This window comes from Anolis sagrei, chromosome 4, assembly GCF_037176765.1.
Source record: "Anolis sagrei isolate rAnoSag1 chromosome 4, rAnoSag1.mat, whole genome shotgun sequence".
Taxonomy (NCBI): domain Eukaryota; kingdom Metazoa; phylum Chordata; class Lepidosauria; order Squamata; family Dactyloidae; genus Anolis; species Anolis sagrei.
The window spans coordinates 180222971-180239927 of record NC_090024.1 but is presented as its reverse complement, the minus strand read 5'-3'; the positions used below and the strand labels follow the sequence as shown (position 1 = coordinate 180239927).

The following is a 16957-nucleotide window of genomic DNA, read 5'->3' as shown; positions in this document are numbered from 1 at the left end:
TAGTCTGGTGGATAGTTCAATGATATGGTCAATTCAGCAACAGTGGGAGGCAGTAAATCCATGTTGGGGATTATTGTGAAAAGGGGTTTTATTTATTTATTTTATGCCTCTTTTCTCTCATGGGTGGGATTCAAAGCTGTGGAAAATATAACTGCTAATATCAAAATACATTTATATACATTTTAGCACAGTCATACCTTATTTCTTAAGCTGGAAGAGAAAGTTACCACTCAAGGAACTATTTGTGCAAAGCAAAAAAACCCCCCTAAAGAATCCAAGGTATTTTTTGCTTAGTTATCTTTCCCTATAACGACATTTTATTGGGATAAGAGTGATAATATTTTTCCACTACAGAAGAGAAACAAGGATCAGTTTGTAAAAGTGGTTGATTTGGGGAAGGAGCATGAAAGTGTTAAATACGTAATTAACCTAGGAATTTATGGAGACAGGGATTAATAGTTCATTTATCCAAAAAAAGAAAAAAAAAAGAATCCCATCTCCATATACCTCTGAATCCCATTTTTTTAGAACTAATGTCTACGCTCTTCATGGCTTTGTGAAATAATTTACTAAATCCTACAGAAAACTGGATGCTGGCACTTCATAGAGTTCGAAGTTGAGGCAGCAGGCCTTTTATGACTATGTTTGTATGCATATTAAAAATAAAGCATTGCTACATAGGAAAAATACACTTTCTATACCAGGTGCTTTAGATTATCTTTCAGAAGAAGGAACTGGCAAAACTACCACTGAATATTCCTTGCCTAAGAAACCCCAAGAAATTCATGAAGTTGACATAAATTGACAGGCAACTTGAAGGCACACACACAAGTAATATAATTTCAAGATGAGTACTAGGAAATGTGATGGACTGGCTTGTAGAAGTGTCTTGAAGAACATTATCAGGATCCTTACAACATATAGTAACCACATTTCTATTTATATGATTAAGAATTTTGAAGCAAGTCAGAACTACATAAAGGAACATTATTGAGATCAGAAATGTTAACCAAGAAGGGGAGAAGTCTATCATCTTCCTCAAAAAACGATTAAGTATATTACAAAGCTGCATGCAAGGCATGAGAAAATAATACCATGTAACATTATTTTTTTTGTTCCTGAGTTATAAATGTCATTTCCTAATTGGTTCTATCATAAAGAAGGAAAATGTTTATTAAACTGCAAAAACTGTTTTTGTGAGACATCCTGCAGCACATTTTGCTATAGTTTTTCAATGAATATCTCCAGAGTCTCAACCAATTCAACATAGTATGTGGCACCCACAAAAAGCAAGTGAGTATAACAACTACTTTAAAAGAAAGTACCGCACAATTAAACAGGAAATAATACTTTCAAACTAGGAACATTTTTTTTTCAAATTTTGTTGCATAGTGTAATAGCATCACTGCCCTTCATTATCCATTTGTAATTTGCAATGGGTATACTTCAAAGGTTTTAGAACGTATGTATTACATTCATTTTTGTTTTCTCCTTTACTCCATCTTTTCAACAGCAAAGGTAAATTTATTTGTTTTTATTTGGAAAGCAAATTGGGAAACAATTTACAAAAACTGACAAAACATACGCAAATACTAGATTCATCTTTGGTTACTTATTTCAGTTCCAGTAAAACATACCATTTATGTAGTTAAGAGTAAAGTCAGAAAAAGTAAATCAACATAAAAACTCAAGATTTGCTTCTTTACATATTCATAAATATTCGCAATATTAGAAAAAAGTTTTGCAAAAATTCTTCTCTGGCAGTATTAAATTATGCACAGGCTACAAACTTTTTTCTAAGTTTTAATGACAAAGTTTTAGCTATTTACAGACTGCAAATATTAAGACATAAAATTCCTTCATAAATATGAAAATAGATCTTGCACAGATCTTTAAACCTTAATCAAATATTTGGCTGCCCCAAAGGTTATTTTTTGCATAGAAATGTAGTGACATGCAGTATAAACAGCAGCATTAAGTGCAAAGAGGAATTATTCAAGTGTCTGTAGTTAAACTGGCAAGGAACACCAGTGTTCTTGGACAAAATACAGCAACCAAGAATAAACCTATTGTGTCCCCACCTTCTCTTGGGGCAGCAATTTGTTACATTTATTCACACAATCTTCGTTCACCAATCAGCCACATGTATAACTTCTAATAGGCATTTAATAAACTCAGTGAATTAAAAACAGTTGGGGGGATCTTAGAAGTGTCTGCAGGTGGCTTATAAAAGCAAGCCGCATCTTTGTCATCAAATCAAAACCATGATAAAGGCAACACTATTCACTATTGTGTTCGTACAAAGCATTGTAGAACCATGTTCTGTAGTGAGCACGACTAATGGCCAACAGATGATCTGAAATACTGGCTTGGAGAATGCACAGGTAAGATGCCAGGGGCCCTTACCTGTTGCACAAGGGGACGGTATACATTTTGTTTTAATCACATCACAAAAGAATTGGCATGCACCAAGGCTCTTTTAAAAGCCAACCTCTTTCCATCACAATACAAACAGGGAATACTTCATACTTTCTATGTTAAAATAAGGAACCCCACCTAAAGCTCAGCATTCTGGTGTGAATGTAGAGCAGTGACATAAGTTTGTCCTGCTTCCATTTTGGGGTGTACAGAGAAAAGACCTCATGTAAAAGGAAAATACACAAAGGAGGAAGTAAGGTCAGGGCAGAGGCCACTTGTTCCAAACGGTGCCTTTTGATTCACCATCAGCCTTTCAACGTGTAATAAGAGCACTATTAAAACATCAAAAGGCTACAAGATTATTAGAGGCCTCGCAGCAAAGCCATAGAGCAGACATGGGCTTTCACAGTCTCCAAAGCAGACCCAAATTCTCAAGTCAACATTTCAACATCCATACACCAAACTATTTTGCTGATGCCAAATTTAAACTGTGTCTGAAAAGTGTTCAGAAATAAGCTGGTAACTCAGATACTTTTCCAATACTTATCTAAAAAAATATTACATGGGCTCTCTTTGGCTGTTTCTAAAAGAGATAACAAATGGTACTGCTTTAGAAATCTATGTTAATGTATGGCGAAAGGATAATCATTCTTAGTTCCAGATGCAAGGGTATCAAGGACTATATAAAGTACAGATATGTTTACTACTGATAAGTTTTCAACAAGTGAACGTTATCTGCTCTTACAGGATTTCAGTATTGCTCTGTGATTTCCATATTATTGCTTGATATTTAAATGGATTTTTACTTATTCTATAGTTCATTTTTGAGGGATGAAAAGGAAAGGGAGGCAAGCACGGCTTTTATTTTCCTCCCCATAGGGGAGTTCTCACTAGTCTAATATATTAAAATATGGGATCAAAGGCATTCCTCATATAGAATTCAAACTAACCTCTCTACTTTTGGGCATTCAGGACTGGTCTGGATTCTGAGTAGAAGTTACATACAAAATGGGCATGCTATTCTTCCTTCAGCCTGAGTTCAAATCTAATACGCAAACAAGCGAATCCTCTCCATTAGAGGGATCTCAGGTGGATTCAAAATGGGATTATAAAACCTATAAATATAAACCGTGTTTCTAAATGTGCACACATCTACCCAGTGTGACAGGCCAAAACAGAAAATGACTGAAAATGTTGCAGACAGCTAGACTTCAAGAACATGTTGCTAAGGAGAGGTGGGCTTACTTTAGAATTTCATATTGATATTTGTAGAGCTATTCTGCCTCATTACTTCTACAACACAGAATAGAGATACCTAAGATATGTGAATATACTGTTGTTGAACTTTTCTGCAACAGGAGCTCATTAGATTGATTGAACATTACCTGTATAACAGCTATTATTGCTTAGGGAAAATGGGAAGGTTATAAGTTTAAAGCATGGCCAAAGCAAATTGTAATTGGCCAAAGGATGTCCTGAAGTAGGGTTCTAAGCTATTCACTAAGCAAGTGTTTGAAACTAGACTGGATGAATTAAGAAGTTTAACTACTGCAACCAAATCCAACTTTGTTTATGGAATACAAGGAAACTTTTGCCTTGTTCCTTCATTAGAGAAACAAGGAGCTATCATCTCCCTGTCCATCTAGAGCAAATATGGAAATGAGCGGCCCTCCAAATCTAAGCAGTACGATTAACAGGCAGAGGCAACTGATGTAAAATAACTGGTTTCCCACCCAGATCTAGAATATCACTGCATTGCCCATTTCAAACCTCTTACAAGCAAAAGAAGCTGTCATTTATATTTGCTCAGCAGTTGCCAAGGAGAAAGGCAAACTCAAAATGAGGGATACCTGAAATGAAGTGTCACTACCAGGTTTGGAAGCATTCTTTCAGTAGAGACTAAGAATTCCTTTAACAAAACGGAAAGACATGTATGAATGGGGGGAGGAAGGGGGCTTCTAATAGGTTTGTCCCTGATTCCATCTGTTTCAGAATTATAAACCTATGGTATCCCATGTAGGTTCTGTCTACAGTAGCTGCCTCCTATGGTATGCTATGAGATTCTCTTACATGCTCTCATACACATGTAGTTTCTCCAAATACATGTTGGGAGTTTCCAAATGGTGGTATTGCTACAAATTCCTAGAGCACTCTGACATAGAAATTAAAACCAAAGCTGTTGGAAGGAGTTTCTTTTAACCATAGTATCATAGCTAGGCTTTAAATGTCACATTTTGACTGCTCGCTTACTGGTGCTGGTGCATTTGAAGATGGAAGAGAAACCACATTTGAGGGGTCACTATCCACTGCTTCAAAAAGAGAAGAAGACATTCTGCCTGGTTGTGGGGAAGAATTAGCACTAAACAACAGTTTGGAAGACTCCAACTTAGTGGAAGGCATATTCCTTTGAGTTTCATCTTCTACCTCCATATCTTCAGAGGTGGCACAGCTCATGAACATCTCTGAGGATCTATCTTCTGAACAGTCTAAATCCTGTACCAAGAGGCCACCTGCATTCTGGGCATCTTGCAGAATGTGTCCCATAGTCTGCCTGAGTTCGGGTTCCTCTAGTGAAGTTTTAAGAGGGCAATATCCATTTTCTTCTTGGGACTGTAATCCATCAGAGCAATCCATCTCTTCCTCTTGAAGAAAAGAAGACTCTTGCCTATGATGTTTGGCTTGAAAAGGAGGGATCTCAGACACACCATACTTATTACTGCTCAGTAGCTTCTGCCGCACTTCAGCCCCCAACTGGCTGGGATCACACCTACTAACAGTTGCAGAGAGATCCCCAAATGTACTATAACCTTTATGTACAAATTCAGGAGAGACTGGGAGTGATCTACTCCGTCTTCCAGGAGCGAAAGAGGATTCTTGCCAGTCAATGCCGTAGGATGGCCTAAACTGTGGTTGGCTCATCTTCAGACACCCTGGGGAATGCAAGTCAAATACAAGGGATATCACAGATTTGCTTGGCATGTCAAAAAATTTGATCTTTCCCCCTTTTAAGTCTTCCCTAGAATTGAAGGGGTTGACTTTGCGGTTTGCTCCTTTGCTTGGTGTGTAGTAGGGGTCCTGCACATTTATTTTGCGACAAGGCTTTCGAGAGAAGATATCTGACTGACTGCGTGACAACCAGATGTTGCGCCTTGGACGGGGAGACTTAGGTGGGATCTTGTCATCCAGTGAACTTAGTCTTTTGACTCCTTGTCCTCTCTCTAGTAATCCTAAAAAAAGAAAAAGAAAAAAAAAAGCTTTAAGGTTGGTGTTAGTAACTTAGCAGGAATCATACAGGTGCAGGGAAAGACTGCCAACATGCTTGTGATATTTTTATAACTCCTTCAGAAACACACATACACACTTGGAAAATGCATGAATTCTCCATCAAAGGAAATGCTTCATTCCCAGATGATTCTTCCTCAAAATAAGAAGAAAAGATCAAATACAGAATATATATCCCAATCAATAATATAGAATTTCAGATCTTCCAGATATTGATCTGACATCTGCTTATTGAACATCTTTTATCTAAAAGGATTCAAGATGAGTTTCACTCTGCATAAAGCCCTTTGTGAGGTCGCAGTCACTGACGTAATTGCTTTCTCTTTCGATAGTGTTACATATTCTGTATGGGGGCAAGTTTATTCAAATGCCCAATATGACAGGAGATATATTTTTTCCAAATGTCATGTGTGCCTTGTGCACTAGTAGATTCTTCCCAAGAGTCTGAGTTTAAGAAGACATTAGCCATTTAATACAGGAATAGTATGAATCCCTTACATTAAAGGCTGATGCTTTCAAGAAGCGACCTTTCCTTAGAGCAAAGACACCCTTGTGCTGTGAAAGATAAAAGCAAACACTAATACTTCCCTCTGGAAGTGAACAGTTATATTCCACCTCAGTCTTGAAACAGCACATTGTCCAGTGCAGAAACTAGGATACACAGCACTTGGGGGCAAAATCTGTTAAATACATTTAGACATTGCATCACTAAACAAAATGACCACAAATAGAGAGTTCAAAGGAAATGGTGTCTTGCCATAAAACTGCTTCCTCTAAAAAATTATGCAAAAAGAAAGAAAATAAAAGATTAGATTTTTTTTTACTTCAGTTTTCAGAGGACACCAGGTGGCAGTGTAATGCTTTACAGCAGGGGTTCTCAAACTTTTTCAGCTGCCTGTTGTGGTGCCCCAAGAAATGTTTATATATTCTATATAATGTATATATATCAGGCATGTACAAGCTTTTTAACCAACATAAATGTAATAGTATTTCAATAAAAGACCTCAGAGGCCATCCAGTCCAACCCCCTTCTGCCATGCAGGAAAAGCACAATCAAAGCACCCTCTGAGCGGTGGGAAGGAAATAAGGCTTTGAAAGCAAGCAAGGAGAGGGGGAAAGGATCTGGACAACAAGGGCAAAAAGGCTTGTGGTGGCAAGGGGGCCAAGGGGAAAGGCTTTTGGTGGCAAGGGAGGCAGATTGATCCGTGCTTTACAGGGATGTGCTATGTAATTCAGTTAGGCCAAAGGTCTGTTATTTTCTCCATGCCTCTGTTTCTAAATGCAACACAGAGAACCTGAAATTAATTGGTACTAATCTAGAGGTTACTTGGGCAAACTTGTGTCAAAATGAATTTCACACACAGGTATCAAGGTTACTCGTTCTGTGCAATGTCAAAGGCAGCTGTTTATGTAATATCTCTCTATGTTTTTTAACATTTGAGTGAATGAGGTACAATGCAGAAACTTTGAATCCAGTTGAAAGCTACCATACCTGCTTTTTGCCACCACACCATTGAACACAAGGATTGACTATTGTGTCCAGCAGTGTGTGGTGATGGCAGGAAGGATCTAAAACAGCCTTAATCCTGCTCCTAGTTCACCCCACCTGGATACATTTCACAAATGAAAGTTTTTCTTTCATTGTGCTGAGAAAACTTAAGTTCAGATACTGTAGGATTTGTGTGACTTGAGAAACTGCATGTTGCTTCTGGTGTGAGAGAATTGGCCATCTGCTAGGAACGTTGCCCAGGGGACACCCAGGTGTTTTGATGTTTTACTATCCTTGTGGGAGGCTTCTCTCATGTTCCCACATGGGGAGCTGGAACTGACAGAGGAAGCTCAACCCACTCTCCCCGCATTCGAACTACTGACATGTCGGTCTTCAGAGCATAATAGATTAAAAATTGTCTCTGAAGCTAACTCAAAGAAAAGTATGGATATGGCTGAATAAATTTATGTATGTTGTATGAAATTTTCATGGAAGAAGAGAATGCAGGTGCACAAAAAATAGAGGACCCCCCCCCCCCAAATAATAGAAATCTTTAACTGTCCATCAGAAATTTAACTAATGGGCCTTTCAAGAGAGTGATTGGATAATTGTAGCAATACCTATATAATTTTTAAGATCCTTGGGAGAAGGCTCTCTCTCGATGCTATCAGCATCACAAGCATGTTTGATGAAATTACAAGAAGGGTCTTCTTAACAGCTGCTTCCAAGCTTTGCCATTTCCTTCCACAAGATGCTAGGTTAGTCATCACTAGTTATTCACTTTCTACTGGCAAACAAAGATCTTTTTATTCAGATGGGCCTTTGGTTGCTAACTGGTTGTGGAACAAGGGTCTTTCAAATGGGGCAGGGCGCTTCACTGTTTCCCTCATTACTATGCTTCAAATGTGCAAAAAAGAGTTTTAAATGAGTGTTTTTCTATTTAATTTCTTTTTCAATTTTTGTATTCTAAGTTGTTTTAGCTATATTTAGTTCTAATTTATTCTTTAAGCTACTTTAGGCTCCTTATAGGGAGAAATTAAACAAACAAACTCTTATTCCAAAAAGTAAAGAAGCCTATGGCAACATACATTGCATACTACTTTTATTTAGTAATCACCATCAATCCTTACCTTTCGAAACAGAGATGGATTTCCTTTCCGTATTGTCCAACGTTAGAAGCTTCCTTTCTCTTTCATCCTCCTCATTTTTCAAATTGCTCAAGATTTCCTCCAGTGCCTTGACAATATCAGCAAATGAAGGGCGTAACTTTGGGTCCATCTATGAAAATGAAAATAAGTGGTATTATATCCTGGCCCTGTTATGATGCAATATCTGTATGGTTATTTTGCAAGTCAAGATACATATCCTTTGCACATAATTTGACTCTGGATTTGTATTTTTCTTCTAAATATACTCACGTTGCAGCAGTTGAAGGCTAACTGGAGGAAGTTAGGCGGACAATCTCCTACCATATGCTGAAAGGCATCATAATCCAATCCAAAATTCTGAACATGGCAGGAAAAAAAGGTAAAATAAATATAAACATGCACTTGGTTCTAACCATGTAGGTAAAGATAGTAAATGAGAAAATTATGAAAACTAAGACAAAATATGAAAAGCTGTTCAGAAAAAAGCAATACACTGGCAATATATTGAACTATGTGTGTTAATTCCATATCAATTCTGAATCATATCTATTAAATCTACAGTGCCCCAATCTACACCAAAATCTTCCATGTGGATAATAAGAAGGGGAAAGGAGTTTCTTCTTAGTTTGTCAGTTTGTGCACTAGTCTTGCCCGAACAAAAGATACCCTTACCCTCCTCTCCTGAATAGTGTGCCCTCTATTATATGATTCGGGGGACAAGTAACCCAATCCTGGTGCATCCTGCTAAGCCTTCCTTCACAGAACTTAAAGCACATTTTAGTTCCAACATACTACTGTTACTTTTTCTTTAGTCTGCAGCAACACAAAAAGTTTCTGCCTTTATAAATTAACCAGTGCTGGCACTAACATAACCATGTTGCTTATCTACAACTGGTGTGTTTTGAGTGGTCATCTACACATTCACACTCATGGGGGTCCACCATTGGAAACTACTGGAAAGTGAACATATGGGCAACTGGCCTGCCCTCAACCCTCTAAGAAAATTTGAGAGGAAGGCAATGGCAAACCACCTATTAGTATTCCTTACCTAAGAAAAACCTATTAAAATAATGAGTTAGCTATACGTTGACAAGTGGCTTGAAAGCACACGTTCATTCCACCACAGAATCTGATTTCGGTTTTTAATTTCCATATTAGCAGGTAGTGCCTCAGTGTTTCACTACAAAATTATGAGACTCTCTACACCTTCCTTGTGTTCTAACATTTTAAACTGTGTAGCATACTGCATAAAGGACTTTCTACTTTTACCTAATTACATCAGGGAGTCTGGTTCGTTTAATCCAGTAACACTCTCGACTTGACACAAGGTTTGATCATCACCAGCTCAGACTATATCCGAATAATGTCCATGGGAAAATGTGAAACTTGAAAATTATGATTTGGCACTTTGTTATGTTTTAATCTGTTTTATTGTTTTATATGTTTTAACTGTTTATATGTGTTAACATAAGCATACCACCACATTACAATTTAATGTGGTGGTATGCTTATGTTATATGTACAATACAGCACTGAATTTTTGCCACAGTTTGTAAAGCTGCTCTGAGTCCCCTTTGGGGTGAGAAGGGCAGGGTATAAAGTAAATAAGTAAATAAATAATAAAAAACTGCATAGCTGGCCAATCAGTGATGAAACAGGATCTTTTTTTTTTTTTACTATTATGACTTAATTATGAACATAGTTTTGCAGTACCTCTTGTATAGATTAATTTTGAAATTACCAGTACTTTTAAACCGATCTCTTAAAGAAAGCCTTCCCAAAACTTGTACCTGTCAGAAACATTGGACAACAAGTCCTCTATCAACCCCAGTCAGCAATGCCAATGATTTGGGGAAGTTGTCTTAATACACTCTGGGGGGTGGGGATTGCATTACTTTCCCTAAAAGAGTGGACTCCTTACACATTTAGCTTAGGAATTCACCATGGAAGGCTACTTCATACTATGCCAAAATGTCATATACTGTTAATAGCCCATTATAGTGGTGCAATGGGTTAAACCGTTGTGCTGGCAGGACTGAAGACCAGCAGGTTGGAGGTTCGAATCCAGGGAGAGTGTGGATGAGCTTTCTCTGTCAGCTCCACCTACCCATGTGGGGACATGAGAGAATCCTCCCAAAAGGATGGTAAAACATCAAAACATCTGGGCATCCCCTGGGCAACGTTCCTTGCAGATGGCCAATTCTCTCACAGCAGAAGCGACTTGCAGTTTCTCAAGTCGCTCCTGACACACACACACACACACACACACAAACACACACACAAACACAAATGCCCATAATTAAAACTAAAGGCCAGTACTGCCTACTTCGACCAGCAACTACTTTTATATCTCTTAAGCAGACATCTCTCCAATCAGATCCTTTTAAGGAGAGATGGCAGGGCTTGAATCTGGGGCCTGATATATGCAAAGTAGTTGCTCTGCCACTCAACCATTGTTCCTTCATGCTGATAATTTTCCAGGATCCAAGAAAGCAGGGATATTACTGTATTTCAACTGTGCTTGCCTTAAGAAAGCATAAATGGATTTGGCATTGTAGGGCACTCAACCAAAACCAAGATTTAGCCTTAATATGGATGAAAATGATAACTCTTTTAGTTGATTCTGCCAGTAAAGATAATAGTATTAGTAACAGGTCTCTGTTATTAATATTCACAATAAATGGTAAATACAGTCCTCACTGGCAAACTATAATTACATGTTTTGAATGGGGATATGGCAGAAGAGGATTCCATGCCACTCACTGCATGTACAGGATGAATGCTTTTATTTAAAGCCTTGTAGCAGCCATTCATCATATTTCTGTTCAATGCCTCTTTGTAAATGATTACCAAATTAAACTCTTGAACATTCTTCCCTTACCAGCCCTTGTCAGTGCACTTTGCTCACCTCTGTGCGAGGGAGAAAGTCTGGATCAGCCTGGATCCTGGCTATAATTTCACAAAGAATTATTCCATATGAGAACACATCTGCCTGAGGTGGAGAAAGAAAATATGTTTTATTAGAGTCCCCTTCTGATTGCTTTAACTGTAAAAGTTTTCCTCCTCGCATCATAAAAGAGCTCTCCTTCAAAACAGCCCTATGGCATTCACTTCCCACCATTTGCCAAAGGCATAGTTCAAGAAAACACAAGCCCATGTTAGGAGACCAGCAGTCTTTCTTCTTTGCTCCCTTGGAATAATGGAAGCATACCCAATGAATGACCATTTTAGGATGTGCAGAAAGGCAACTATAAAGAGGTCTCAGTGAAAATTTTCTTCTATAGAATTCTCTGCTTCTTCTATTTAAAACTTGATGCATCTATATAATCTTCTGGATCAAATTGCTCCCCCCCAGTCTATGCTGTAAGGCAGTGATTCCCAACTTGTGGTCCGTGGATCATCAGTGGTCCCCAATAACGAAAATATGGTTCACGGCCTCACCATTATTACACCGTTGCCTCAAAACCACGCTGCAATGAGAGCGACTGGTCTCTTGAAACCCTTTAATGGTGCCGAGGCAATGGGGATGTCGGGAGGGGAGAGGCTGGCTATCCACGAAAGATTACTACTACCACATCAGCTCTAAATTATTAAGTATGGTTTTCTGTGGGAGAGCAGATGGTGACTACTGGATGGCATATTTCTGTATCAGAAACTAGAGCTGATGTGGTTGATCCAATGCAATTTTCTGAATCAGTGCCCCAAATAACCAAACCAAATCTAAAGTTGACCAAAGTGGTCCCTGGTCAAAGTCGTCACTGGTTAGGTGGTCCCTGTCAAGAAAAGGTTGAGAACCACTGCTGTAAAGGGTTGCTAGAGTGTGTGTTCTTTAAACTATACCCATAATACTAGAACTAAAGGCTTTGTGACTGACATTGATACTAGATAATTAGTTCTGATAACCAGAAGAACTTTTGTTTCTTGAGCTCTGAAAATGCTATAGGACTGTCCAAAATGTGGTGAGTGCACTTTTAAGGAAGGCTCCCTCTTAAAACTAATGGACATCTATACAAACGGATCAGCAAAGTTTCACAACAATGTATTCTCTGGATGGGAGGTGAGCAGTATGGTGGTAACCTACACAGGCGCACATTTGTGCAAGCTTTCAAGGACTAAAATCTACTTCATTAGATAAATATATAGCAGCACATGTATTAATATATTTTATTATTATATTTATTTATAACCCGCTTTATCTCCCCTGAAGGAGACTCAAAGCGGCTTTCCTTTGGCTCACCACCATCAAGGAAAACAGGAAACACTGCATTATAAATTCATTGTCTTTACATAGAATGAAGCTGTCTTGTAACCTACACAATTCTGAAAACAGGAAAGAGGACAGTCCAACTTGATTCCTTTAAAGTAAAATGCATTAACCTAAGCTACTTGATTTACTGTGATCACGTGAGAACGCCAAAAAAGACACAAAGGTACACAAACTCCAGCCCTGTCCTCACTCTATCTCCATCAGACAATAATATTTTATTGAAGTGATAGTAACCGAAAACATACCAACCTTTTCATTATATGGCTCATCTCTCAGCACTTCAGGTGCCATCCAGTAAGGAGACCCCACCACTGGCAGCTTCTCACTTTACAGATTTCAATGGGAGATGGTTAGAAGCAGTATTTTATAAGCACTTAATGTGCTCTTTAACTTTCAACATTAAAAATTGGTATAAGCTGAACACATACAAAATACAAAAAAGTTCAGTTTTGGTGTTAATTTACAAATATTTTATTGTTTAATTCTGAAAGGATATATGCTTTCTAGAAGCAGAGAGATTCCATTAAACATAGTGGAGGCAAAAAAAAAAAAAGCTCAATGTCCAATTTATCTGTATATATTAGCTGAGCTCTGTTTCAAACTATTGCAGTTCAGTCCATTGTTGGATCTGCTGACCTATTTTAAGTAGTTTAAATGGGTAAAAAGCATATTGTGATAATACTAAATTGTAGAAGTATGCAAAGAATATCCAAGATCTGTTACAAGACTAGTAACAGCCCTTTCACAGCTGACTAGACCAACTTTGAAACTCTGGCCATTGTTATTTCGAATCCTATCTGGTGGAATAATACTGGAACTGGCTTTTAAATGTTTGTGATTGATTTAATAGTATTATGTCTATGTTTTATAATGGTCATGTTGTATGATTTTGTGTTGGTAATTGAAGGCTTTGGCCTATGTTGGAAACCGCCCTGAGTCCCTTCGGGATGATAGAGAGGTATACAAATAAAGTTGATTATTATTATTATTATTATTATTATCTCATCAATTTGCACTTGTGGTACTTTGCAAAAACAGAAACAATTTCAAAGGTGCCTTTTTAATGGGAAAAATTGGAACACAGGAAAAAAGATAAAATGAACAAAATAGTGGTAACTGAATAGACTATTCTTAACAGCTAAGGCCCTTGAATCTACTAGCATTTCCAGTGACTGTTTCATTGTCAGAGTCATCTCATGTAAAGAAAAAAATGTATTGGAACATATGCAAAGTCCACTCCACAATCAGTATCTAAGAAAAGCCTGCACCAGCACTAACAGCTGGAAGGTACTGCAAGCCTATATCATGCACAGGGACATCCAAGCACTTCCCTCTTTGTTGAAGTTAACCTTATTTGACCATAATGTAGATTTATGCTGATTACTTCCAGTGATACATCTGTCTTAGTCGATAACAGCAAAACCAGTGAAAGCTCTCGGCCCTCTAAACATTAACCAATTTATTACAGCATACTTTTTTGTGAACTAAAGGCCACTTTATCAGAAAGAGTGAAGTATTATCCCGAATGGGTAGGTACAGTGTACACACATGGGTGTATTTAGGAAAATGTAAACAGTGACTTGGTTTTCCAGTTTTGTTGCTGAACTGAAAGTGATGTTTCAAAGGGAAATTCTAGCATGAAATACCTGGATTAGAATGCTGTTCTAATGCTATTTGGCTAATTATCACGTTTTACAGCTATTGTGAATGGCCACTGAATACATGTATAACACTGTCAGACTGCATGCTTTGCATTTTTACCGTTTTAACTTCTGATGTTCATATGACGTTTAATGTGAAAGAGCACATACAAGCTTTAAGGAAAACATGTTATGCATTTGATGACATGAGCTTTTCATTCATGGAAACGTACGTCGTAATAAGTCTGGTCATTCAGTCTCTACAGACTCTGCACTATTCATGCAAATTCAGCAATTAGAATTGAAAGGCTAAAATCCTTGACCAACACTAAGAAAGACTGGGGCTTATTTACTATCTTCATACACCAAAGATGTGGACAAGACTTCACTGCTGATTTTTTAAAATGAAAATAGTGCTACAAATGGCCATAGTGTGGTATTCGTGATATCTTATGAGTGTTTTGAATAAGTTAAAACCAACAGACAGAGAATGTGGGGCTCATAGAGTAGGCACTGTTGTTGAATGTGCGGTATTCACTTAGTGGTTATTTATTGTATCAGTTGTAATGTATTTGAAAAACACAAAGTTTTAAAAACTTGGCATTATCCTCAATGTCCTTTGACCAATAGCTGGCCCCTTACCACTTCATTTAATGGTAGAGGGTTGGGATAGTTATAGTGACGATGACTGTTGTATTTGCTGCAGTTTCTTTTTATATTAAGAAAAAGTACTTGCACAATTTTGTTTTTGTGAGTGGGGAATGGTTTTGTGACTGTGTATTTTGTCAAGTGTTTTGTATATTAGGTTGTGTGTTGGTTTGTTGGTGTATTCTTTGTAAAATAAAAATTAATTAAAAATAAAAACAAAAATAATTTAAAGATTACAATATAACAATTTCAATGGAAATTAACCAGAAGTTTTTTATCCTGAGCCCAAAAAGCATGTTTATTATTTAGCTCAAAATTGTAATGCTACTGATTTTTCATTCTGATTAAATCTGGAAATACTTACCTAAAATCTGGGATTTTCTCTGCCAAGCCAAAGTCACCAACTATAGCAGAATATCCACTCTCATCATGCTTTATCAAACAGTTCTGAAAGAAATAGAAATGTAATGTTGTGTAATTTGAATGTCACTAATAGAAAACTAAAAAGCTGAAACCATGTGTGTGTGTGTGTGTGTGTGTGTGTGTGTGAATGAGGATATATTGGGAAAGCACAAAAGCCCAGTTTGTTTTGAGTTCAAATAAGGTATACAGTAATCTTGTACAGTTGTATCATATGTTGATCACAGCACTAAAACACAAGACAACATCAGGCAGGAGTGGGTTTCTTTCAACTGGCATCCTGCAATCAGATACTCTGGCCTGATCATATAAAAATTGTGTAGAAAGACAAGGTGGAGACTTTTCAATATTGAATCTTAAATATGCTCTTCTTAAGCACTGAGATGGCTGATTCCTAGTCTGAAACATTATTTGTTTTAACCTGAATCAGATGTACCACATGCAGTTCACTTTGGGATTTATAAATTTACACAAGGTCAACAGAATCAGGCCAACCCAACACAAACTAAAGCTTCTCAATTATGGCCTTTGTTATCACTCGTCAAAGAATGCATTCATTCAGCTTGCTTGTGGTTAAATATTTGTTCACTGCAAAATACAGCTAAACCCTAGAGGGATAACATTAATCATACTGCAATGCTAAAACCATGATGTAAATTCAGCACACTCAGAGCAGAAATAAACATGTGCTAATAAGAGGTGTTTTACAAGAAAGGTTTCTCTTCATCCTGAATTGGTGCAGTCAATGCCAAGCAATTTTCCAGCTATTTCAACAGCTTTTAAATATAGGATAAAATGAAACTGAGCTTTCCTCTCTGGTTTACAGACTTCATATTCTGAAGATGCAGTAATTTTAGAAGAAATTATCTTGCTGGTCAACAAATAACTGATATTTATTGCTTGGTTTTCTGCATGAGCCCATCTGTCCACTGTGTTGTTTACAACTACTGCAAGGGAAACCTTTAAATCTAGACTAAGAACTGTTGCACTGAGATTAAGAAGAGTACAGAAGTGTATTTTTATATTTTGTAAACAAGAGATTTGGGGAAATCAAGTCAATCTTACATCTCTTTAATTCCTTAGTGCTCTAGATATATTCACCATCTACCACACTCCATCCACCAACAGAATAGTTTCATCTTAATTTTAACTGCTAAAGCAGTTTGCTGAAACTATATACATAGAAGAGCCATCAGTAAATTAAGCCTTGAACTGAAACACTCATGTCACACCCAGTGTTTAACACTATTCATGAAGAAGGCTGTGTTAGTCCTAATTGCACTAGTACATGTTAGCCCAAGTGAGTCTTGAAAAGTGAGATCTCTTTATATTGTCGAAGGCTTTTACGGCCGGAATGACTGGGTTGCTGTAGGTTTTTCAGGCTATATGGCCATATTCTAGAAGCATTCTCTCCTGACGTTTTGCCTGCATCTATGGCAGGCATCCTCAGAGGTAGTGAGGTTTATTGGAAACTAGGAACATACTAGGTTTATATATCTGTGGAATGTCCAGGATAGGAGAAAGAACTCTTGTCTGTTGGAGGTAGGTGTGAATGTTTCAATTGGTCACCTTGATTAGCATTTGATAACCTGACAGTTTTTAGGAGTGGCTTGTTAGTGCCTGAGGGAATCCTTTGTTGAGAGGT

The 16957-nt window shown here is 37.5% G+C and overlaps 1 protein-coding gene across 3 annotated transcripts in view; it reads right to left on the bottom strand.

The window, feature by feature from the left end:
* Nucleotides 1-70: 70 nt before the first annotated feature.
* TESK2 (testis associated actin remodelling kinase 2) overlaps nt 71-16957 on the bottom strand; it is a 69915-nt gene continuing 53028 nt past the window's right edge. For all 3 annotated transcript variants that reach the window (XM_060773393.2, XM_060773392.2, XM_060773394.2), the window contains 6 exons: nt 15257-15339; nt 12854-12929; nt 11246-11329; nt 8608-8694; nt 8320-8467; nt 71-5645 (listed from right to left, as the gene is read on the bottom strand). In XM_060773393.2, coding sequence (XP_060629376.2) covers nt 4639-5645; nt 8320-8467; nt 8608-8694; nt 11246-11329; nt 12854-12929; nt 15257-15339 — 1485 coding nt within the window. In that variant the 3' untranslated portion in view covers nt 71-4638. The remainder of the gene's footprint in view (nt 5646-8319; nt 8468-8607; nt 8695-11245; nt 11330-12853; nt 12930-15256; nt 15340-16957) is intronic.